The sequence below is a fragment of the Vigna unguiculata genome, chromosome 7 (genome assembly GCF_037176805.1).
Source record: "Vigna unguiculata cultivar grain cowpea cultivar isolate G323 ecotype 2 chromosome 7, ASM3717680v1, whole genome shotgun sequence".
Classification (NCBI taxonomy): Eukaryota; Viridiplantae; Streptophyta; class Magnoliopsida; order Fabales; family Fabaceae; genus Vigna; species Vigna unguiculata.
Genome location: NC_140798.1, coordinates 46,684,939 through 46,709,630, shown reverse-complemented (window position 1 = coordinate 46,709,630; position 24,692 = coordinate 46,684,939). Strand labels below are relative to the sequence as shown.

The window sequence follows — 24,692 nt, the reverse complement described above, 5'->3', positions numbered from 1 at the left end:
ATTTGCATTATGCATTGTTTTTCACATTTTTATTTACAATCCTTCATTTTTGTCTCGTTCTTTTTCATCTTCTTTGCATCCTTTCATTTTCACACTTGCATCACTTTTTTTATATTATGGGCTTAACTGTTTTGATTTTTTCTTTGCGCTCCCTAATTTTACTAGCATTCCAAATATTTTTTTTAAAAAAATATTATAAATAATAACAATAAAAAGTATAAAAACATAGAAATTACAAAAATTATCTTTCTGCATTTCTTTTTAACTGTTTATATGATTTTTTGTTCCTATAATCATTAATAAACGAGTAATTGTGTGGTGAATCCTTGTTTATTTTTATGGTTCATGCATCTACTCAATATATATATATATATATATATATATATATATATATATATATATATATATATATATAACATTATTAGTGTATTAAAAATGTTAAATTTAGTTCAATTAAACAAGGCAAACAATTAAAAATATCATGAGACGCATGTAATACTTTGATTAGCATCATACTGTAATGATGAAATTTTTTTGTTAATAATTTTCCATTATAAAATAAAAAAGAAATTTAGATTTGAACAAAGGGTATATAGAAGCATGTAATGTAACCCCCTGAGGAGGGAGGAAATTGAGACAGAGAGAAGAGTGTGTGGAAGAAAGAACGATGGAAGTTGAAGGATCGTCGAAGAAGATGATAGCGACGCAGGAGGAGATGGTGGAGGCTAGGGTTCCCTTGGCGTATCGGGATCAGTGCGCCCATTTGCTCATCCCTCTCAACAAGTGCAGGCAAGCGGAGTTTTATCTCCCATGGAAGTGCGAGAACGAGCGTCACTCCTACGAAAAGTGCGAGTACGAGCTCGTCATGGAGAGAATGCTTCAGATGCAGAAGATCCGCGAGGAACAACAAAAGGCCAACGCCAAACAACCGCTAATCCTCGTCCCCAAACCCGCCAATGCCTGATTCCTTTTCCTTTACCTCTCGCTGTAAGTTTTTCAATTCTTTTCCTCTGCGCTTTTCTCTTATCGTCAATTCTCTCGCCACATCGCTGATCGCTCTCTAGGATTAGTGGATTCGCGGTTCTTGATTCTTCGCCGGTGTCCGATTCACGTTCTTGTACTTTACTAATTAGAATTGTTAGGGCTACTATTCAATTTGCCCCTATGTTAAGGGATTAATCCCTTTCCACGGTCTATGATAGAGTTCTTATGATTATACAATTATGTTATTACTTTCTGTACTGATTGTGTTGTGGCTGAAAAAATAACTCTTGATACTGCACCATGTTGCAAATGTGGTTACCCTTTTAAGAACGGTACAGAATACTGATAGTGTGGCGGTACTATGCAGTGTATAGTTGAACCTAATAGTGGCTGATGGGGACTAGGTTTAGGACTGAGGATTGCCACCTTAAGCTTTGTATTGATAGTATTAGTATGGTTAATTTGGCTGGCATTGTGTGTTGTAATCAAAATATTATTCTGTTTTTGTTTCGACAGAAAATATCAGTATTCGAGAGTTTGTAAGATACAAAAGATATACTTGTTGAAATTAATATAAATAAATCTGCGAAGGAGTATACTTAAACATCAAGTGTAATAGGAACCTATTATGTTATTAACTCTGGCTTCCTGGTGACTCTTTTGCTGCTTTTCTGTATATTGGACAAAATTAGTTTGAATTTTTGAAACTACTTTAAATTTAGTTTTGATTTTAAATCGGAATTTGAATTCCTTGTCAAGCTCACAATGAGTAGTGGATGATGTGCCGATGACATTTTGGTTGTGGCCATGTAGAGGATGACGAGCTAACGCCACCCTGGCCAAGGCTAACTAAACAATGTCTTGAGCGAATGATGATGTATTAAGATGGGCATTGATTTTTTTTTTTTTAAATCCAACGTAATATCCAATTAGTTGAATTTGATTTAAAGTCCATCCATTAAAGTGGATTCAAAATGGTTTGTTTTGGTGTGGTTATGGATTGATTTGGATTTTTTGCACACCCTTTTTCTTGGGGGTTTTGATTCTGTGAACACGGACTTTCTCGTGTCTCTTTAGACACGACATGGAAGCGGTGTTCGCCACAAGGACATGACCATTCAATTTCATAATGTGCCCTCTGCACATTACTCTGCTTTACCAACCCTTCTCTTTTTCCTTCCCAGTTTCGTTGTGTGAACCACGACCGTCTAAGTATAGTAGTGGAAGTTGGAGATGCTGATGAAAATGCAGGGTGCTGGCGTGAGGCCAAACGGAAGGAGTGGGATCCGGTCATAATGTTACAGACCGGCATGCTAATAAGGATTGAATGCAACTTTTAACTTTTCTTTTGAAACGGAGAAATACTCTTTTTAAACCTTTGTCTTTTCAACCTTAGTATTTTTTTTAATGTCTTTCAGATACAATAATCCTATATTAACATTATTTTCACACATTTACGAAGAAAAGAAAGAAAAATGTGAAATAAGGACTGAAGTAAAAAAAACATTGTATGCAAAATTAAAAAAGAAAAAAGTATGGTGAACAAATTAAGCTTAATTTTTGTCATGTATACACAAACACACACTGTTTACCATGTTTTATGTTTTTTTAGTTTGCTATGCCGTGCCCGAATCCATGCAACATAGTTTTGTTTGGATTATTAACTTGTGACACAGGAAGAGTCTGTGTTTTCTTAGGCTCTAAATCAGCTTCGTGAAAAAAAATAAAACGAACAATAAATAAAGGATTTGCCGCTAGATTTATGAATAGGTGAGTTTTGCATACAGCTGAATCTGTAATTCTGTTGGATGCGTGGTGATATTTTATATTATGCTCTTCTGGTTAGACTCTGGTTTGCGGAGTGGTAATGATCAATGATATAAAACTGTTGTGCATTATTATAAAAGTAAATAACGGGTATTTTTTTTCCTAGCAGAGGAGCACTATCTATATGCTTATAATTCTAGCTTTGTAGAATTCCACCCTCATATCCTTTACATAATCTGTTGATCTTCTTAACCTCTCCCTCCACCCTACACACGCGAACACACAAAAATCTCTATTTACTTTATGCAGTTTCTAACTATCTTTTGGTTCATGTGTTTTTAACTTTTGACAGGAACCATTGCTTGGGACAGATGTTATTTCATGTTTTGCTATTGTATGGATCAAAGTTACCTTGGAATGTTTGTCCAAAGACTACTTCAGAGTTTTTATACTTTTTTAGCTATTTCTTCTGTCACGGACCCATGTTTCTGCTTGGAAGGAATAAAATTTATTGTTAACATTTCATAGACATATCAACTGACTGGTTTCCTACGCATACATCTTGTCCATGCCCTTGATCATTTTCAATAGCTTACTATTTTTACATATTTGGTTGCGAGATTCAGATGTGATTCTAGAACACCTGCCCAGTGATCTAATCTAACGATGTAATTAGACATTTGAATGAGGTTTGAAGTAACACTGTCAACATGAATTTTGAGGCGGTACCAGATCCAAGGATGTAATATAGAATTCTGAAAAGACCATGATTTACTATATTAAGGAATAGAAGGAGTTTTAAGTTGCAAATTCGGAAATCCAGGGGAATTAACAGTACAATTTCATGAAACAAGTCTACAGAAATGTCTGACTGTGTCGTAAGTTAGAGGAGTATTATGGTTTTTGAGTTTTTCATCCTGATATAAGGCTTGACTTTATAGCCTTATATCAGTAGAGCTGTTTCTGGATGGCTAATAGGAATGATACTTTTCTAACCTAATCAGTTGAATTCGTCCTGATTGGGAAAAAAGGAGTATAATCTTTGTCAAAAAGAATTCTAAACTATGTTTATCTTCACTTCTGTAATCATGGTTTATCAGAAACATTATTTTCAATTGAATTAATATGTTTACCCCGTAACAATATCTTGGCCATGTTACCTTGATAGAAACTTTACAAACGTACTTTTACTTTTTAAAACCCCTCTAGCAAAAGAAATTATAATTGACCTATAAAACATGAGTTTCTTTTAAAATTTATAAGAAAACAGTAGCAAATGAATTGTGTTCCAGGACTTTGAGTTTAAGTGGGGTCAAAGGACCTTTGTTAAGCCAAGTGTGGTGTTGCGCCCAGCAGCTTTAGTTAAAGGAATGGCAGCACTGCTGTTCCATATGTCAATTATTTGTATTGGCTCACAAATTGTGTACAATTTTAGTAACTTTTATGCAACCTTTTAGGCACAACAGGTGCCGACTTAAAGGAACCATGGGCCTTTACACAGTTGGCTACCATCTTGGGCTTGGACCATCTTTTGGCAGTCTTTTCCAAATACACTTTTGTGTGAAAAAAAAAATGAAAATTTCACATTTTTGCAAAGGTGGAATTAACTTGGGCAAGTTAACATGTAGAAACTTTATTATATAATTTTTCTAAAGTTTTTCTTTTTAATTTGTGCGCAAATTAATTCAAAGTTATCAAGAAGTCAAATTTGTTTCCCATTTTTCTTTTTTCTAGAGACTTTTTTAAAAGAATCATGCTAACAGACCCTTAGTTACAACATATCTAGAACAGAAAGTAAATGAAAAGGTATTAACTATTTGATGAATTAAAATACATGACTAAAATATATTTTTATCTCTTTAAAATATTTAGAGCTCGGTCTTGGTTCTTTTAAAAAGTTGTCTATTTTTCAATCTTTCTAATTTTGAAATTTTCATACTCTAAGCGGTGGAATAATATACAGATAATTTTTAAATTTTCAAATTTTCACACTCTAAATAGTATACAGAGACACGGAGAAAGAGAGAGAGAGAAAAATGATTAAATAGTACTTAGAAAAATACCTTTCAAAATTAGAGGAACTATAAGAAAAAAGAAGAAGAAGAGATAAACTGGAATTTAGATATTTTCGTAAAAGTGCTTTTGTAAAAAAAAAAATTATTAAATTTTTGTTCACTTGTCTCTTAAAGCTAGCCAGATTAAGTGGAATGTATGCCGTGATGGACCAACCTACTTGGACCGAGTGTGGGAATTACACATCCTATATTCCAAAATTGTACGGAAATAAGCCAAAAAAAATTTATCGAGAGAGTCGTATATCAATATAAAACGTGTAGATTCTAATATTATATTGCAATGTTATTTAGGGTAAAAAATATGCTTCCATATAAAATTTCCAAAATATTAAATATTACTTTAAAAAAACTAGTATTATTTTAATCTCTATTAACTTTATATATATCTTTTAGGGTTCTCTAAACTTTAAATATTTTATGTAGAGTTCTCTGAATTTAAACTTGTTTTTATTCTTTATTATAAACGAAAAAACCTATGAATAATGGTTTTAAGTGTTAATTAGATGACGAACAAAATTATTTTTAATTATAAAATTATATTTTCTAATTTATATTAGGAGTGTTTGCGAATTGGATTGAGTCGTATAGAATTTTGACAAATTTATTATCCAAGTGCATGTTTAGTTTCATGTTGAAGACGCTTAGAATTTGATTTTTGATAATCAAAATCATGTTGATAACTTGTTTGGATGGATTTTAAAATCAATTTTAAGATGATAAATTCATATTCATGCTAAAGCAACTATTTCTAACTTCTCTATCGATTCAAATTAACTTCATTTTTTTTCCACCAACGCTAAAAAAATATTGGGTGAAATTGGGTTTCCGTTTTTTTTGTTAGATTCAATTCAATTCACTTTAGAGCAAACTAGATTGAGTAGTTAAGATTTTAAAAAGTTTTCTCTTTGTATTAAAAATTATAAATTTCAAGTAACATCCTAATTACAAAATAGTACAATATTTATAAAAGTATAATTCAAAATGTTTAATATGTAAAATCATAATAAGTTTGTTCAAATTAATTTAATACATAAAATAAAGGTTAAAATACCTTTTTGGTCCTAATTTTTGTCAAATTTTTTTAAATAAGTCCTAATTTTGGTTTCGTGTACAAATAGATCCCAATTTTCGTCAATTTTGTTCAATTGGGTCTTTTTTTTGCTAACACCGTTTAAATCATTAACGACCATGAACAGTGACTGCCACATGTCATTCTGTGATTTTTTGAATTTTTTTAAATTTTAATTTTAATTTTTTAAAATTTTTTTTAAATGTACACGTGTAAATCCAGTAGCGTACCACGTGTCACTTCGTGGTTTTTTTGAATTTTTTTCTATTATTTTTTTGAATTTTTTTGAATTTTTTTTAAATTTTTTAAAATATTCATGTGTCAACCCAGTAGCGTGCCACGTGTCGAAGTCAATGTTCTATATTCAATTTGGTCCCTATATTTGTTATTGTTGTTCAATTGAGTCCAATTTTTTGTTAAAATTAACAAATTTGGTCCCTCTCCAAATTGAAACTAAATTTAATTTTTATATTAAAATTCACATTTTTTATTAAATATTTTTATATAATATATTAAAATTCACATCATTATAACTTTGATATAAAAATTAAATTTGATCACATCTTTGATAGGGACCAAATTGGTTAGTGTTAACAAAAATTGGGACTAAATTGAACAAAAATAACAAATATAGGAACCAAATTGAATATAGAACATTGACTTTAACACTTGACACACTACTGGATTGACACGTGGACATTTAATTTTTTTTAAAAAAGATTAAAAAAAATTAAAAAAAATTAAAAAAAATTAAAAAAAAATTAAAAAAAAAACCACGAAGTGACATGTGGCAGTCACTGTTCATGACCGTTAATGATTTAAACGGTGTTAGTTAGCAAAAAAGGACCTAATTGAACAAAATTGACGAAAATTAGGACCTATTTGAACACAAAATCAAAATTATGACTTATTTGAAAAAATTTGACGAAAATTGGGACCAAAAAGGTATTTTAACCTAAAATAAACATAATACAATTTGTCTATAACACACAAATATTATAGAATGGATCTTGGATCATTCATACTAAACTCATCACTTAATTCATATAAGAGTATGTTAGTTTGAATTAGACCCGATTATAAATAAAACTAAATTAGGTAATTGGTTGTCCAATTTAATCAACGCCTTCAATTTTTATCATTTTTTTATCTTTATCACCGAGAAAACTTACGAGACATATTGTTTTGTAGGGTTTAGTTAGGCTTAAAATCCACTTCTAACATGGTATTAGAGCCAAGGTTAGAGTCTATCCTAGTGAACTTTCTTGGACATTCTGTTCCACCCGTTATCAGGCCGCTAACGGATCACCTACTAATCTCTTGTCCCACTCGCAAGATGGATATACCTCGGCGTGAGGGGTTGTGTTGAAAGTCTCACATCGACTAGAGATAAGGCAATTTTATAATACATAAGTGAGGTGCAAACCTCACCTTACAAGCTGGTTTTGTAGGGTTGAGTTAGGCTTAAAACCTTCTGAGAGAGAATTACTTTGAAGGAACAATACAATGAGACTTTAGTCCAACCCACACTCAAGAGATTGACATCCACTTTACCCTAAATCATTAAGACGGTGTGTTTATGAGTCTTATTCTTACATGATACTTAGCTTTTTATCATCATTTTTATTCAACGTTGAACTTCAACTCATACTTATTCCTAACAAAATTATAAAGAGATAAAAAGTAATTTGAATTTTCATTGACATTTAGTACATTTGAAATTTTCTCAAGCACAAAAGGCACTATTCCTTATTATTTATCATTTATTAAATAAATTTTCTCATGGCCTCGTGTGTTGGGTACGCTGCTGAATATATGGAACGTAAAGGTGAATAAAAGTGAATAGAAAATAAGGAGTTTTAAAATTGATGCTCTCGTGTCAAGGGAATGAATAATGATTGAACAAAAGGTACCTACCACCTTGACTTTACATTCTCAAGGCATTGAATTTGGATTAGGTTAAAAACAAAACTTTGAATTTAATCAATTCATTGTCGTGTGCCTTTTAAGCAAAAACACCTTCTCCCATCCACACTTTGACATCTTGTGCACACCCTCATTAATCCAAAAAGTCAGAATATTTTTTTTATTTTATTTTTATACATGTTTAATGTCTTTCCCTTTTTGGTAGCTACTTAGTAATAAAATTGAGAATTTTTCAAAAAAAAAAAAACGAAATGAAATTAAAGAAGCAAAATGGTGAAGCTTATAAGATGCGATGCATGCATGAGTGTGACATACACATATGCAACACTTGATTCAATTATGGGTACGTTGGATGGTATTTTTTTATTTTTTATTTTTGACTTTGGTATTTGGTAGAATTAATAATGCAGTGAGCATTTAAAAAAAAAAAGGTTATATAGTAGATATAGTAAGTGTGATTTGACGTAAAAGGAAGGAGTGTGTATATATATAATGTGATTTTAAGATTATTCCTTACAATGTGAAGGCACATACCAAAGTGACAGGTGACAATTGCATGCAATAATTGTAATTAGCAAGTCAAAAATATTAGCTATAGCATGCAGTTTAGGACCAATATAATCTATATTCTTCATTAATTATTATTATTAATAAGACGATAATGAAGAGAATGAGACAGAGAGAAATAAGTCAATGGAAACACTTTATTGGGTAAAATAAAGTAATAGAAAATACACATTCTTGCTCTATCCAGGGAATATATGATGACTAATGGAGATTTTTGTTTTTGTTTAATCCTTCAAGATACAGAATTAGGTTTTCTTTTGTTTTCAAAGTTTATAATATGCACGTAATTCACTGTACAAACTTGTAATATATATAATTCATGATAACCTAATCATATGCGCTTCGTGTCATGCATTTATTTTGGTAAGTGTCTTCTAATCTTTATATTTTATTCATTTACTTTTCGTATTAAAAATGAAAAACTGTTCATTTATTTAGTCTGCATCAAATCACCATCATGCTACACTCTACCTTTTCCTGTGTTCTTAAGTCATGCTGACGCCTATTGTGTGTCTAAATGACCAACAATTTTCGATATTGCTGCCTCTGTGTTAATGTTAACCTTTTTTAATAATGTTTGTTTCTTTTAATTCTCGAACTATGATAAGTTTTTATTTTTTCATTTTGTATAAATATATTTCTTCGAAGAGAATATTATTTAAGACACAGAAACGTTGGGTATGAATATAGCTATCTTAATCCTTAATTAATTATCAGACTAAAATTTGCAGCAAGCTCCTATTTTGATTCTATGTAGCAGCACTATAGAGGAAATAAAGTTCAGTCACTTTCCTCTTGGATCCTCATCCAGTATTAATTATTCGAATTGTGGGTCCCTTCCATAATACAAAATTTTAATAACTAATGAATAATTTTGTTTACCATACAATATCTCATTTATAATGTATATATTTGAGGACTCAAGCTTCTTCCTTTTTTAAATGTAAAATTGAATTTTTTAAACCGTAACAACAAAAAGATAAAACATTCAGAATAATATCTGTCAATAAAAGAAAAAAACTTGTAGGAAAAGACCACCTTAAAATTGCAAAAAGTATTGACGTACAACAAAAGTTACTTTAAATAACAACATAAAATTATTAATGATCAAAAAATCGTAATCTAAAAATTAGATTACAATTTTTTTAGGTGTGATATAGGTGAGTGTAACTATAGATAGTAGACAATAATTTTTAGTATTATCATACTTGTAAAATTGTTGCTTAAAACTCTCACAATAGATAACAATTTTTTCATGTTGATTTTAGATCTCACTAGACCACATTTTTTTTACTGTTTTTGCCCACATAATTTAAAACAACAATTATATAATCATGGACTTTCATGATATTTATACAACATTTATAAAATATTGTTTATTATATGTTCAGACCAGATTTATTTAGCCGTTGTCTAATTTAGTGTGATTTAAACTACAAAATGTTATGGTGACATTAGTAAATAATGATATTAATAATGTGTAACACATAATTTTTATCATGAAAATTATACTATAATTTTTATTTTTTGACTTCGGTCATTCACTTTGTGACGTGACTTAGTAATCATTGATTTTTTTTTTAATATTACATTAATCAACGGTAAACCACATCAATAAATAAAGATGAAAGTGAAAAAAATAAAAGTCATGTACTAATTTTTGGCATGAAAATATATTTACAGCATGTAATGTTTTTGGGAAGTAATGTTTGACTAGGTAGGGGAAGTATTGCAGAAAAGTGTGGACAGTATAGTGAAATGAGAGAAACGTCTAATTTACTCTTCAATAATGGAGTTCAAAATAGAAGTGTTTTGTCGCATGTAATTGTGTGTAATGGTCCCTTATATATTTCTTTATGAAACACTTTGTCAAAACAAGTGGGCAAAGAAAAGCATGGGGTAAAAACAATTTGTGTTTTGGCAGAAAGGGTCTAGAACCACAATTAATTGTCAAACAATGTTTTATATAGTACCGTGGTGCCTTGATTTAAGTGTTGGTTTGAGACGAAAAAAGAGTGTTAAGGTTTGTTAGGTTTCCTTGAATGAAGGAAGGAATTGTGTTTGTTGTGTGTTATGTGTTATGTTATGGATGGATTCACGATCCTTTATTGACAATTTGGTTTTCATGGCAAAGAATGTCAAACCGAATTTGGGGTGTAGCAGGTTGTGCATTGTGGAACAACAACACGTGCGTGACTTCGCTTTTTCTGTGCTTAAAAACTTCATTGACTTGTGCTGTTTCAGTGGCAGCAATTGGGTTGATGAGTGGGTTAAAAGAAAGTGATTAGGTGCAAAATTCTAGACACCACGCAGTTTGAAATTTTCTACCATCCAAATCCAAATCCAAACAAACTTTATAATTGCTCCTTCGGGGACTCTTCGCCACTCTTCTATACCTTATAATTACTTTAATGATTTACGTACGCGTATAAAATTATTTTTTTGTGCGTGTGGGTTTACCAAACCAAATAAAATAAGATAGCCAATGAAAAACTATTCATGATATCAAAATTTTGGAACTTAACGTGACAAAAGATAATTAAAAATTTAATGAAGATAAGTATGGAATAAGAACGAGTAATATCCTTTCCTGTATTGTCATTCTTGCACTCATCTGAGCTGATTTTTAGTCATTAATTCAAATATCATTTGTTAGGTTGGAGATTCAATACTAATAAAACATAAGTTCAACTCACATTTAAGAAATTGACACCACATTTACTCAAAACCTTAAGTCAATAAATTTATGAAACCTCACCTTCATACAAAGTTATATTTTTTTCATTCCTATCCAACATGAAATTTAGATTCACACTCAAATTCTTAACAAAAACGCAGTATTTAAACGATTTTAAAGTTATTAAATTTTATATAACTTCGTAAGCCTATAACCAATTTAAAATATTATACCTTAACACAAGAAAAATGAAATAATTATTGACTATTATAGCTTAATCAATTTACAAGTACCTATAAATTATTTTATAAGTTAATTTTATACATTTAAGTCATAAAACATCTTTAATTATTTTATAAATTGCAAAAACCATAACATTGTCATCAAAAATAACAAGAAAAATTGAAATACCAACAAGTTACTTAAAAACAAAGACTATAATAAGGTATCAACCGGATTATTAGACTCTTCGTATATTTAGTGTAATTAAAACCTTGACTCTTTAGATTCTAATCTTTATGACAATTATCACGAATAATAATATAGGGTTAAGTATGTTTTTAGTCCCTGAACTTTGATTCAAAATTGGAATTCGTCCCTGGTCGAAACTTTGATAAATTTTGGTCCCTAAACTTTAAAAATGAATGAATATAGTCCTTTTAATCCAATTTTGTTAACCTTTTTTTAGGTTTCGAATACATTTTTCAGTAAATATTGAGCCGAGAATGTGTCAAACGGCGTAAACAACCCTAATATTTACTGAGAAATGCGTTCGAAACCTAAAAAAAAGTTAACAAAATTGGGTTAAAAGGACTATATTCATTCATTTTTAAAGTTTAGGGACCGAAATTTATCAAAGTTTTGACCAAGAACGAATTCCAATTTTGGAGCAGAGTTCAGGGACTAAAAACATACTTAACCCAATAATATATAAGTTGAAATTATTATTTAAAAACCAGGTCAAACCAATTTCAAATGATGGATTTTCATCTACTTTTTTTTTCTTTCAATTATAAAATTACGGACACATATGATCCATTTAATAGTTATTCGTGTTTAATTTATAAATTTATAATTTACAAATAACTAACAAATTTAAACCTCAACCCAAGTTCACATTTGATGAGTGACTCATGCCATGACCATGAGAGGAGTTTCAACGTCAAATAAATTAACCACTTGTATATATTGGGTGTAAATGATAACATTAATTATCTCACAACTTTACTCGACATTAATCAATAATAATTTAAATTGAAATTTAGAACAATATTAAATTCTTTTACTTAGTTTTCTTGAATTACAAAGAAACTTCAATCTGAAAAGGAAGATGAGTGGGGAACATCAAAGAAAATTCTAAATCACTTCAGTGGCGTAAATCCTAATTATAGAACACTAAAAAAATAGAACTTAAAACTCAAAACTTCCCCCACACAGAACAATAATAATTGAAAATCCTAATTATACAACACTCAAAAAATAGAACTTAAACCTTAATATTTCTCCCACATAAAAAAAAAAAAAACTTCGAACCTTTTTTTACTAGCTTACAAGTCAATTTCCACAGAGAAACAAAAAGAAATGGTGACAGGGTCTTGAAGAATTTAGAAAAATAATAGAGATTGTGTTTATATTTGAGTCACCAATTTTATCTTACTACTGATACCTTTTTTCTTACTTTCTGACGAGAAAAGTAAAAAAACTTAAACCTATTAACTATCCATTTCACCTCATTTTGTTAAGCTCACATTCTTCCACGAGTATCAATAATTACAGTCACAATGGTGTGTACATATATAGTTTTGAATGATAATAATTATTCTAATCGTATAATTTTAAATATTTTTCTTTTTACATATTAAATTTTTAGTGCTAACAAAAAGGTCTCATTTACACTTTATTATAATTATTAGGAAGGAATCACCACATGATGTTTTAAATAGCTAATGTGGATTTTATTCTGTTACATTGCTTCTCTCTTCTTTTTTTATACTTTTGGTTCAATCCAAATGTCTTAAAAATATTTTCAAATCAGTATTTTATTTGATTGTTGTTAAGAATATATATTTTTCAGAAAATAGTAATTTTTTATTCTTATAATAACTCAGATGTTATTTTATGTTATGTTAGTATATTTTATTGAAGAAGTTTTACAAGGCCTATATCTTTATCTCATCAATACGATTTTATTTGAAAAATGTTACAATTTATTAAAATAAAATCTATCTAATTCTGTTACACTTTCATTACATCAATATTCATAATTTAAAAAATAGTAGATATTGTAATAAATGATATAACTAGTGACGGAGGAGAAAAGTAGTTTTATTACCTAAATTTTATTCTCAAATTCACCACACTTTTCTTTTATGAGTTTGTGTTGTTTTAGATTAATAAGAACGTAATTATTTCATACAGACATGTAAGATAAAAGTGATAATGTAAGAAAAAATCATTTATTTTACCTTGTAATCCGTAAAGAATAAACACTAATATCATCGCATTAAAATTATACTCGGTTTAAATATATTACTTATAGTTCCAATTTCTTTTTATCAATTTTCCCATTAGACACATGTAAATTGTAACCCGAATAGAATACTTCTTCATTAATTTGAAATTGCAATGATATATTATAACTATAAACTAAGATTTCTGTAACTATGTTATAGTTTTCTAATCTTCTATCAAGAGGAGAATAAATAAGAGAGAAGGTGATTTTTTTATAAGTTTGAAGTAAAAATAAATAAAATAATAGAAAGTAACTAGAGGAGGAGAAAGATAAACACTAGGCCTCACACTTGTTTGAATGAAAATTACATGTCTAAGAATTAATATTTTTTTTAATATTTTCATTTGTGCTATTATCGATAGTGATGATTAATGAAAATAATATTTAATTTTGGTTGTACGTGTGGTTGTAATATAGTATTTATTAAAATTTGGATTATATGAAGAAAGAAAGGGAATAGAGTTGGCACATGTGCCGAGGCACATTACCGTTTGCCTGCTCACGCCAAAGGTTACCGGCGGCCTCGAGGCCACCCCCTTGAGGCCCTGTTGTTTTCCACTCCACACTCCACATATTTTCAAATGAATCCTCGTAATTAATGAAATTTATTTGCGATCGATCCCTGTAATTTGATAAATTAAATTTGTTTGGTTGGTGAAATGGAAGCAAAATAGAGAAGAAAAGAAGAGTGTTATCTTATCTTGGACAGTGAGAGGGAAAGAGAGAGAGAGAGAGTAAGAAGAAATTAAATGGTGTTTGGAGTGTTCCATAACCCATCATTCCATTTTCGCAGGAATTTGCAGCATTCTCTTCCTTTAGCTTCTGCCATTTCCATCATTATAAGAGTTCTGACAGAGTCAGAGAGAGTTTCTTAATTCTCTCTCTCTCTCAATCTGCACTTTCTGCCATCTTTTAGAACAATTCCTTCTGATTAGCTGAGAATGCCATTTTGTTTCTTTCCTTTCCTCTCTTATTATGCTCACCTGCTCCCTCTCTGCCCCAATTAAATATCACATTCAAATCCTTTACTTCTTCAAATTCTCCCTCCAACTTTTTCTTTTTTTTAAAAAATTCTAAATCTTACAATCAATTCATTCATTCTAAATTTATCTTATTTTTAAATAATATAATTTTTTTAACACATTTTCTCATAAACTTAAATACTTTTTTAGTTTTCATTTTCGTAGTGTTTATTACAGATGATCTTCATTTTGACAAAATGTTTAAGATAGTCCTCATTTTTATCGAATGTTTAAAATGGTTATCATTTTCGCAATTTGTGTTTTATTTGGTCATTTTCTGTAACGTCGTTTAAATCATTAACGGAACATTGTACATGTAACACGGTTTGTAATAGGGTGTCTTACGTATATTGTGTAGGTGTGGTAATTAAAGTTAATTTTTCAATTTAGAGGAAATTTTGCAATTAAGAAAATTTCTTCATATTCGTCTTTCTTAAGTTCGTCGGATTTGTAGAGGAAACAGCTAATACTTGTCATTTCATCATTGGATCGCAATTGCGCTCTTTATTCAATTTTCCATATTGGACTTTAAAATATTACACACAATAACGTGAACCCTAATACTAATTATTGCAACCTCTTCTCAACAACCTTCAGTGACTTCTCCAAATCATTAATTTGTTTAATTTGTGTCATGATGATAACATCATTTTCATCAACCTCTAATTAGTTAAACATTAATTTAAAATTTAATAATATTAAATAGTTAAAATTTGTATAATTAATATTAAAGATCAATTTAAATTTTTAACTTACAAATCAATCATAATATTTTTATTAATATTACAGATTATGTATGATAGTACTCATTTTTATTTATAGTTTATAAAATGATACATAATATAATTAATGCAGTGATTATTTATTTTTGTTCTCTAAATTAATCATTATTTAATAATTTTCTTTTAGTAAGATATCAAGTAAGTTATTGATTTTGAGTTGATAGGTTATTTTACTTTCTAAATATATTATGGTTTGAAAGTTACCAAATTTGCATTAAAATCTTGATTTGAGGAGTTTGAAATAAATTAGAACAAATGTTTTGATATGTTTAAATAGAGGTGTCATGTGTATATGTTTTTTAATGTGTATGTATAATCTATCTACTTAAAATATTTATTATCAAAAGATTATTGAAATATATTATAAGACATATTATCGGCCGATAACAAAATAATAAAAAATATGACATTTATTATTTAGTTACTTTTATTTATTATTAACTGGCAAACATTCCCATGACATTCTTAGTTTTTGAACTTGAACTATTTATTTCAATGAAACATGTTATAATAGTTAAAAAATTTATGAATATATAACTAACAAACACTCACTAAAATACAAAAACATGTATAAAATGGAATTTTGTTTTTTCAGACCAACTAATAGGGACCTACCATACAATGACCTCACGAGACCTAAGGAGGGGTCAAGTTATATTAATCCAATTCAATATTTAACTAAATTTCAGTACGATCCAAATATTATTACTTATTTTGACCTTGATTCTGAAGATTAATTGAATTTTACTTAAAATTATAATTATTTGTATGCTTTATTATATTTTTTATTCAAAGGTGAGGTGTGAAAAAAGAAAACGTAAAAGGAGTCCAAACTTATTGAGTTTAATACATTTTTTTTATAGTTCACGTTTATATGTTTGTAAAATAGTTATATATATATATATATATATATATATATATATATATATATATATTCTAAATATCTCAAAAATCATTCATATATATTTTTTTATTTTTCATAATTATAAAATTTAAAAACTATGAGTCTTATCCGATGATATAAAACATAACTATTTCACGAGCTTTTAATTCGAATTATATATAGTTCAAATATTCAAACATTTATTTATTTAGTCAGTGATGTTTTAATTTTATATATTTAGACAACTTTAACACAATAATCATGGAATTGAATTTATTAAGCTTAATTTGTTATTTTTCATAAGAATGGTTGGTTAAGGTTTGTTTCACACATCTTAATAAATATCATTTTAAAATAATTTGTTGAAATAATTTTAATAAAAATAATTAAAGATGGCAATTTTTGTTATTAATTTAGTAAAAGATTAATCAATTTATTATCTTATTTCTTGTGCCTATATATTATCTTAATTTAGTGTTTACCAAATTAAACATGAATTTTAAGTTTTTGATATTAATTTTTAATTCAATTAGGTAATAGAATATGTTTTAAAAATATAAGATATATAGTCATTATTTTAGTAAAACTTTTATAAAAGTAAATATTTGTTTATAATGAGAGGAGTTATAAATATAATTTAATATACTCTTATTTTTATCAATGTTATTATATATAATTTATTTTTTTATGAACAATAACAAATAAAATAGAAAAAGATAATAGAATTTCCCAAACCATATAAAAAAAGAAAAAAAAAGAAAAACGAAAAAAAAATCCAAAAAAACATCTCGTAGATGTCTTTCCGGTAAAAACCGTAAAAGAAAAAATTAATTTATTAATGCGTTGATAAAATGTATTAAAATTTATAATAATAAATTAATAAAATTTGCATAATGATATTGATTGATCAGTAATAAGGATGATTGACTATTTTTTAACATATATAATTAAACGAGTCTGGTGTTTAAAAAATGAACCAATTTGTAATTAAAAAGTTAATTATTTCTCTAAAATGTATAATTTTTATTCTAAATAAACATAAATTCAGTATAACATTGTAATATTAATTTTCAGTGGTGAAATTTAGAAGGTTTATCGAGAGATCTTGACCTCAATTTTTGTTTATATATCTAGTATATAAATATATATTTTAATTTTAATATATATTTGACACTACTCAAATAAGTATGCATCTACTTTGACATTCCAAAATATTTTATAAACATCCATCATGTTCAATAACTAGTTGAACAAAAAAAAAATGATTATTTCACTCAGGTTTCTTTCCAGAGAGTTCTCTTTCTTGAAAAATAGAGTAAACATGAAATAAATTGTTTGAATATTGTAAAATTTAATAAGTTTTATAAGTTTTGATAATAACAGTTGTAAATTAATTATTATAATATTATTGCAAATGATAGAATATAAATATTGAGAATATATAGTAAAGAGAGTTGATTGATTGATTTTGATGACACATCCCAGCTGTGTAGATTGACAATAGTTCAGAGTTGAAATTCCACATACGGAATTCATCACGTTGACGTAAAGATCCTTCCAACGATCCCAGCCGTTGATTTACGATGGGGTGATTTCGAGGTGCCACCATCTGATTTATTTTGGTGTCTACTTGGGATGCCAAATTTCGTACGCATCTCATCACTGTGCTGCTTTGCCTTTTTTTGTAATTATTTGTTTTATGTTATCTTTCTCATTTGTTCCACTCACCTTAATCGCTTCATATAAATCTTAATGTGTCTTTCTTTGACTTCGTTTTTTTCTCTCTTATTTTTTCTTGACATGAAAGATATTCCCTAGGACCTTAACCGAAATGTCTAGTCAATAATTCATAAGTCCTTCTTCAAATTTAGGTGTTCAGATATTCTTCATATAATTTTCTATATTTTTAACTAATTAAAAACACATTTTCAATTTTTATTTTTATTTTTATTTCCTCTGACTCTTCTTCCTCCCAACCACGTGGAGCCTTAAAAAAACATGCTTTGATGTGGAAAAACAGACATATTTTATTTTCCATGTCAAAACAACAGTTAACAAAACCATAACATGCTTATATTCACCTCAGAAAAATATGTAAAGAGTTCTCATGCAGTTGTTTAGAGTTTGAAATAAAATGGATAAATGGTGAAGTTGACAATTTCATGACAGAAGAGAAGAGGGTGAAAAAGTAGAATAATATGAAAAAAAGTGTTATAATAATAATAATATTGGTGTACTATTTCCCATGCACGTCCAAATGGCATTACAGACAGTTTATTGCTTGGCACAGAGGTAACCTAAGTTTAGATTAGGGCTAGAAAGAGAGTGGAGCCTACAAAAAGGGTAAAATGGTCTTTGAAGGAATAGAACAAGGGCAGATCTGTGAAGTTGTGTTGTGCAATAATGATCTTGCATTCACACAATGTTGATTCACAGAAAGGATAGTATAATAGGTATAATAGTAATAATAATAACTAAAAAGAAGAAAAGTATTTTCATGGGGTCTTACACAGTGATGATGACGACGTTGGCGTATGTAGCAGTGGTCATATTCTAATGAGTAAGTCTTTGTAGAGAGAGAAAAAAGTGGTGTGAGAGAGAGAGAAAGAGAGAAGCAAAGGTCAAAGAGAAGCAGTTGAGTAATTGTAACACCGTGGATAGTACCCATTATATTGGCAATTGCATAGGTGTAATCATTTCGTGGAAGGTCAGTGCAAACAAGATCAGAAGCCTCCTCGTGATTTTTTATCTGAGAAAAAGTGTGTTGAGTTTTCTGCTTTTTGGGGATTTCAGTTTTGAGTTCGTAGTAGTTTCTGTTTCCTTTATTTATTTTTTAGTTTATTTGATTGCTCCTTGGCAACTTAAAGGTACAGCAACCACCGTATATATCAGGTATTATCAGTGTATGTGTGTGTGACTCCTAAGGAATTTGCAGAGCTCTTACACATGTCTTCTTCGTCTTTTCATTTTCTCTCGTGATATTCCTCCTCTCTCTCTCTCTTTTGCCCCCTCTGCTTTCTGTTTGCGTGGGGAGCAAAAAGCTCATTCTTTTCTCTCTCTCTCTCTGATATATAACACTGAGAGAGAGGTCCAAAGAAACTACACTTCTTGTTGTGGGCAAGGAAGAAACACAAGAAAGTGAACCTCTTTTTTACTCGACCAAGGTTTTACATAAGATCAAACTCAACATGGGTAGTTGTGGAAGAGAAGGAGCTGTGAGACAATATATAAGGTCAAAGGTTCCTCGTTTAAGGTGGACTCCCGAGCTGCACCGTTGCTTTGTTCACGCCATTGATAGCCTTGGAGGCCATCAAAGTAAGTGGAGTTCTTTTTTATTTTTTATTTCTCATGTTTTTGTTTTTTCAAATTACTAATTTTTTTGATTATCTTTTCAGAGGCTACTCCTAAGCTCGTTCTTCAGCTCATGGATGTTAAAGGGCTCACAATTTCACACGTCAAGAGTCATCTCCAGGTTAGGAACGTTGGAACAGCATGGTTTTCTGACCAGTCAAAATAATTTTGGCGATGCATGGTTATGTTTCATTTTCGGTGTTGTTTATTGATTTATTGATGTTGGGTTTCTCTCTTTGCACAAACCAGATGTACAGAAGCATGAGGGGCGACTTGGGGAGACAAGGTACCGAACATTCTTTATTTCAAAGCACATGAACAAGGATAGAGTCTTAATCTTTGTATGTAGTAGTTGTTGTTCCTTATGACGATCATGGTTCCTCAACAATATATTTCTGTCGCGTATCCATGCCATAATACGTGGGGAACTATAGACCATGCTTTGTGCATTGAATGCTGATTGTTGTTTCTTCTCTTGGTACATATTTGAAGTTAAGAAACATAACCTATGAACTCGCACTTATACACAAGTTGGGAAATTTGAAACTGAGTTGCACATTTATTAATCTCTTCTTTACCATAACAGTGTAGGGAGAAGAAGGAGTCAATGTCCTTTTAAATCTTCCTCTAATGGCATTTTGATGAAATCCATGACTTTATATATATATATATATATTTTCTGCATTCTTCATACATACACAACAAAGGTGGTTCGTTGCTGGCATGTGTTGAAAGCACAAGGCATTAATTGCTAACATGAAAGAAATGTTATGATTTTTTTGATAATGTGTTGGTAACTTGGTACGTGTATTTGTCAGGTAGGACACACTCCCAACATAGGAACCAATCTTTTGAGGAGCACGATGATGGGTGTGTTGATGAAGTGAATGATGTTTGCGTTGAGTACTCATGTTCGAAACCCATGGGAATAGAATCTGATTCCTTCTTCGGCCACGGCAATCTCCCTCCAAAAAGGTCAGCATATGTAGCTTTATTCATCTCTTTTCTCAGCTGAAATAATTTCAGACTTTTCAAACGTCAAAAAAAAGTGTTTGTGTGTGTGTGTGGGAGAGAAGCAAAAGAAGCAAAAAGAAGCAAAAGAGAGAGTGGTGTTACGCTTGCCCTGATCTTTTGCTTTTCTGAGGCAACTTTTACTTTTTTGCTTCTTTTAAAATTCCTTTTCGTTTGGATTCTATACTCAGAGCAAGAATCGAGACGAGGAGTTCCATCTCAGAGAGTCTGCAATGCAGCCAAAGATTATGTGATGCAGTTCCAAATCCGTACTGTTTTTATGATTATCTGCAGAAGCCCATGGCTGAGCACAAGGGAATAAAGGAGTTCTGTAAGGCTTCAACATGGCAGACACAAACCCATTCCTCTCTGTTACCACATTTTCCCAACCTCACTTCATTCCAATGTCCTATCCAACAACAATCAGATTTTCTCCAGGTTTATTTCTCTTATCTCTTCTTTTTCTGTGTTATTATGTTATATGCTTTTAATTTATATTATTTTAGGGTTGCACTGTCATATATATATATATATATATAATACATGGTTAATTGGAGTTTTACTTCCATAATTATAGTCTGCATTAAATGCTGATAAACTTTAACAGATAGCTGTGAAACCTAAAGGAATGCAAGAAAGTTTTGTTCTTGAATTTTATTCCTTGTTGGGATGCCGAGATGACCAATCCAAAGGTGGAAGCACTCCACTTTTGTGCAGTGTGATCTTACGTTTGGTCTGTCAAATATGCACAGCTTTTGGGATCACGTTGTGTGTTAAATGGGAAACCGTTGGTTAATTTCTCAGCTGCCTGTGCCTTTTCTTTCTCTGTCTTTTATAAAAATATATTATTAAACTAATACCTTTGTTCTGAGCTTCAAACCAGACGCTCTTTTTTGCAGAAACTGGTGTGATTATTAAATATTTTGCGACGTTAAAAGCTGTATTTTAGTTTTGATTTTGTTGTTTATTATAATTAGTGTTGGAAATGAAGTGTGGGTAAAAATAAGAAAACGTGAAGTGTTGTTGAACACAGAGGTACACACATTACTTTATGTAACATTTAATCGGGTTGTGGAGTGGTTAGATTGTTTTTGGTCCCCTTTTGTACGAATTGAGATTGTGGTGGGAATAGAGGAGAGGGTGCTTGTGATTGTCCAAAATTTATCATAGGCTGCAATGTGGCCGAAAGGGTCATCATGGCTTCTAATTTATATTCTGAGTTTTTTCACATTCAGTGGTCCTCCCAAATTATTGAAATTCTGACTTTGCAAATGGAAATTTTATCTATGCCCTTTATTGCATCCATACGGATACTTCTTTTGAAGGTAGAGACCCCACTAGTAGGACTTAACCTCAACTTCTTTCCTCTCCATAAAATCCAAAACTTATAATTGCTCTCTCTCTGGATCAGAACAAAGATAAAGACATCAATGTATCTACTTTTGTTTGATTATACAAACCATAAAAAAATGTTTTTTAGGGTTTCAGTCGATTCAAATTTAAAACTTTTTCAATGAATGAAATGAAAGTAAGTTTCTTCTTCTGTTGTAGGAAGTGAGATTTCTGAGACAGTGTGTTGTGGTGTTTATAGGTGACAACATTAAATGAAGGAAAGAGGAGTGGAAAAGGAATTAATGTAGATGTGAAGACTGAGACAGGTGAGGCAGAAGTTGAGGATGTAGGAGCGTATGAATTGTCATTGTCGCTTACATTGCAAAATCCTTCACCTCAGAGAAGTAATGGTTCATGTTCAGGCAGTGAGATCAGTGAGACAATCTCATCATACCCTGCTGCAGGGTTTAGCAACTACAAGGACTGCACTACTTCTTCATCCAATCTCAAAGAAACAATTAATTTGGACCTTTCTTTAGCCCTATGTGGCAATTGATTTCTTCCACTATTGTAAAATCAATCTATTATAGGCATAATCTACTCTACTTTTTTTTTTTTTTTTCTTTTTCATTCTCTTCACTAACAATTTTGTTCTTTTTCTACCATCCTCACTCAGTACCTTTCCAATCTGCATGCTAATTTATTTCAATCCATTTCTTGAGTTTTCTATATTAATCCACACATGCTGTCACCTCACAAACATACTATATTCTAATATTAATATGCTTTCTTTTTCCTTTATAATTTTGATATCAGAAAATTTGTAGAAAGATCAATTCTCATGAGTTTTCTTTTTTTTTTTGGAAAATAGAGTATAAAACATAAGAAAATGTGAAGAGTTTTGATTATGACAATTGTTTAAATTTTTATTAATATATATATATATATATATATATATATATATATATATATATATATATATATATATATATATATATATATATATAATGTAACTCATGATTCACAAAATTTCACCACTTGGTGGGATTTTAGTTGAATAACCAGTGCATAACATGAGTATCTGTATAAGAAAAATTGGGACTAAAGTATTGCAACTATTGGCTACTAAAATTTAACATTGCAAAGGTTGGATTCTAATTCTAATGAGTTATACAATTGTCTTTATATGTTGTAATGTATACTTAAAATAACTGTAAAGATTAATACCAACAGAAACAAGCTTTTTTCTTATTTGTATTTTTCTATGTATACAAATGAGTTTTAACAGTAAAATATTAAATTTTTTTGGGAAATTATGTATTATTTTTCTAGTTGAGGATTTACACAATTGTTTTTTGTTAGAGGAATTCTATGATTATATATTTGATATTTGAATTTAGATTTGATATAGTATAAATGATATATATCAAATAAATAAATAAAAACTTATTTACAGGTGTTATTCCATTCATAACATTTAATTTTTGAAATTAGAAATAATAAGATAAAATATGTCATAACAGTATTGAACGATTTTGAAATTTGATTAAATTAATTGCATAGCCGTTCTAAGTAAAATCTATCCCATCAATTCCTTCTTAATATCTATAAGTTAATAATACAGTTATTATGTAAATGAGATGAATATTAAAATATATGAAAGAGATAAAATAATTTTAAAAAACATTTAAAGCAAGATAAAAACAATGAATTTGAAGACTCAAAATATAAAGTAAAATTCTGAATTTATGGAATTTTCACATGGAAACAAAAATCTTGAAGTCATCCATAATAATTTAGTTAATAGTGTGAAAGAATAATTAAAAACAAAATTTCATACAAATATTTTATAAGACAAAACACGTATTATTTTAGCTTAATAGTATTTTTAGTTCCGATATTTACACTTACTTTTTTTTTTTTATTTATTTTTTACTCAATGTTGACTCTATATTTTTTTTTAAAAATTTAATATGACACATTCAGTCAGATAAACATTAATGATGAACCAATATATACTAATATAATCACATACTCTTTTTATGCCATAATTCTTTAATCTAAGAGAAAAATATGAAAAGGACAACAACTTTTATCTAACTAAGAAAATTACGTTTAACTCCTTTTAAGAATTACATTAAGTAAAAAAATAATAAAGAAAAAACATTAAATCATTAGACCAAACATGCTATTAAGCCTATTATTCTTTATGATATTTTTCTTTTACAAGGTAAATATAATATTTGGAAGCCATATTTAAAGTATGAATAATATATTATAAGAAGAAAATCGAAAATCTTATGAAGCAATCACACTGGTCGGTCCGTTTATGTTGAAATAAAAGTATATATTAATTGTTAGACAGATACTTTATCTAAACTTTGAAGAGTTGTTTAACGTAAGAGAATTGTCCTAGGTCCACATAGCCATGGTCTTTTATTTCACATGTTTACTATGATTTGGTTTTGTGGGAAATCATTCTTGATGAATAGTGTTGTGCCCTTTCCGCCAGTGAAAATATTTAATTCTCTGAGATAAAGGTAGAGAGCTACATGGCAACATAGTTAAATTCTTTTGCTCTATCTCCATAATTCTACTGTTATTTTGATAATTAACTGCATCTCTGTCTGAAACTGACATTTTGATGTCAGGTCAAAAGTCTGAAACAAAATGGGTAAAAATGTTAATTACTAGCTGTAGCTAATAAAAATGTGTAGTTGGGAGTTTCTCACAC

The 24,692-nt window shown here is 29.4% G+C and overlaps 2 protein-coding genes across 2 annotated transcripts; both read left to right on the top strand.

Moving 5' to 3' along the window:
• Positions 1-593: 593 nt before the first annotated feature.
• Positions 594-3,282, top strand: LOC114189826 (NADH-ubiquinone oxidoreductase B18 subunit). Its single transcript, XM_028078525.2, has 2 exons — positions 594-987; positions 3,104-3,282. Exon 1 carries the CDS (start codon positions 668-670, stop codon positions 962-964), a length of 297 nt encoding a protein of 98 aa, XP_027934326.1. The 5' UTR covers positions 594-667; the 3' UTR covers positions 965-987; positions 3,104-3,282.
• Positions 3,283-18,816: 15,534 nt separating this feature from the next.
• On the top strand, positions 18,817-22,687 carry LOC114190254 (myb family transcription factor MOF1-like). The gene is made up of 6 exons (XM_028079065.2): positions 18,817-19,579; positions 19,660-19,736; positions 19,865-19,901; positions 20,434-20,590; positions 20,818-21,064; positions 22,218-22,687. The coding sequence occupies exons 1-6, from the start codon at positions 19,453-19,455 to the stop codon at positions 22,512-22,514; spliced, it is 942 nt and encodes a 313-aa protein (XP_027934866.1). The 5' UTR covers positions 18,817-19,452; the 3' UTR covers positions 22,515-22,687.
• Positions 22,688-24,692: the final 2,005 nt, after the last annotated feature.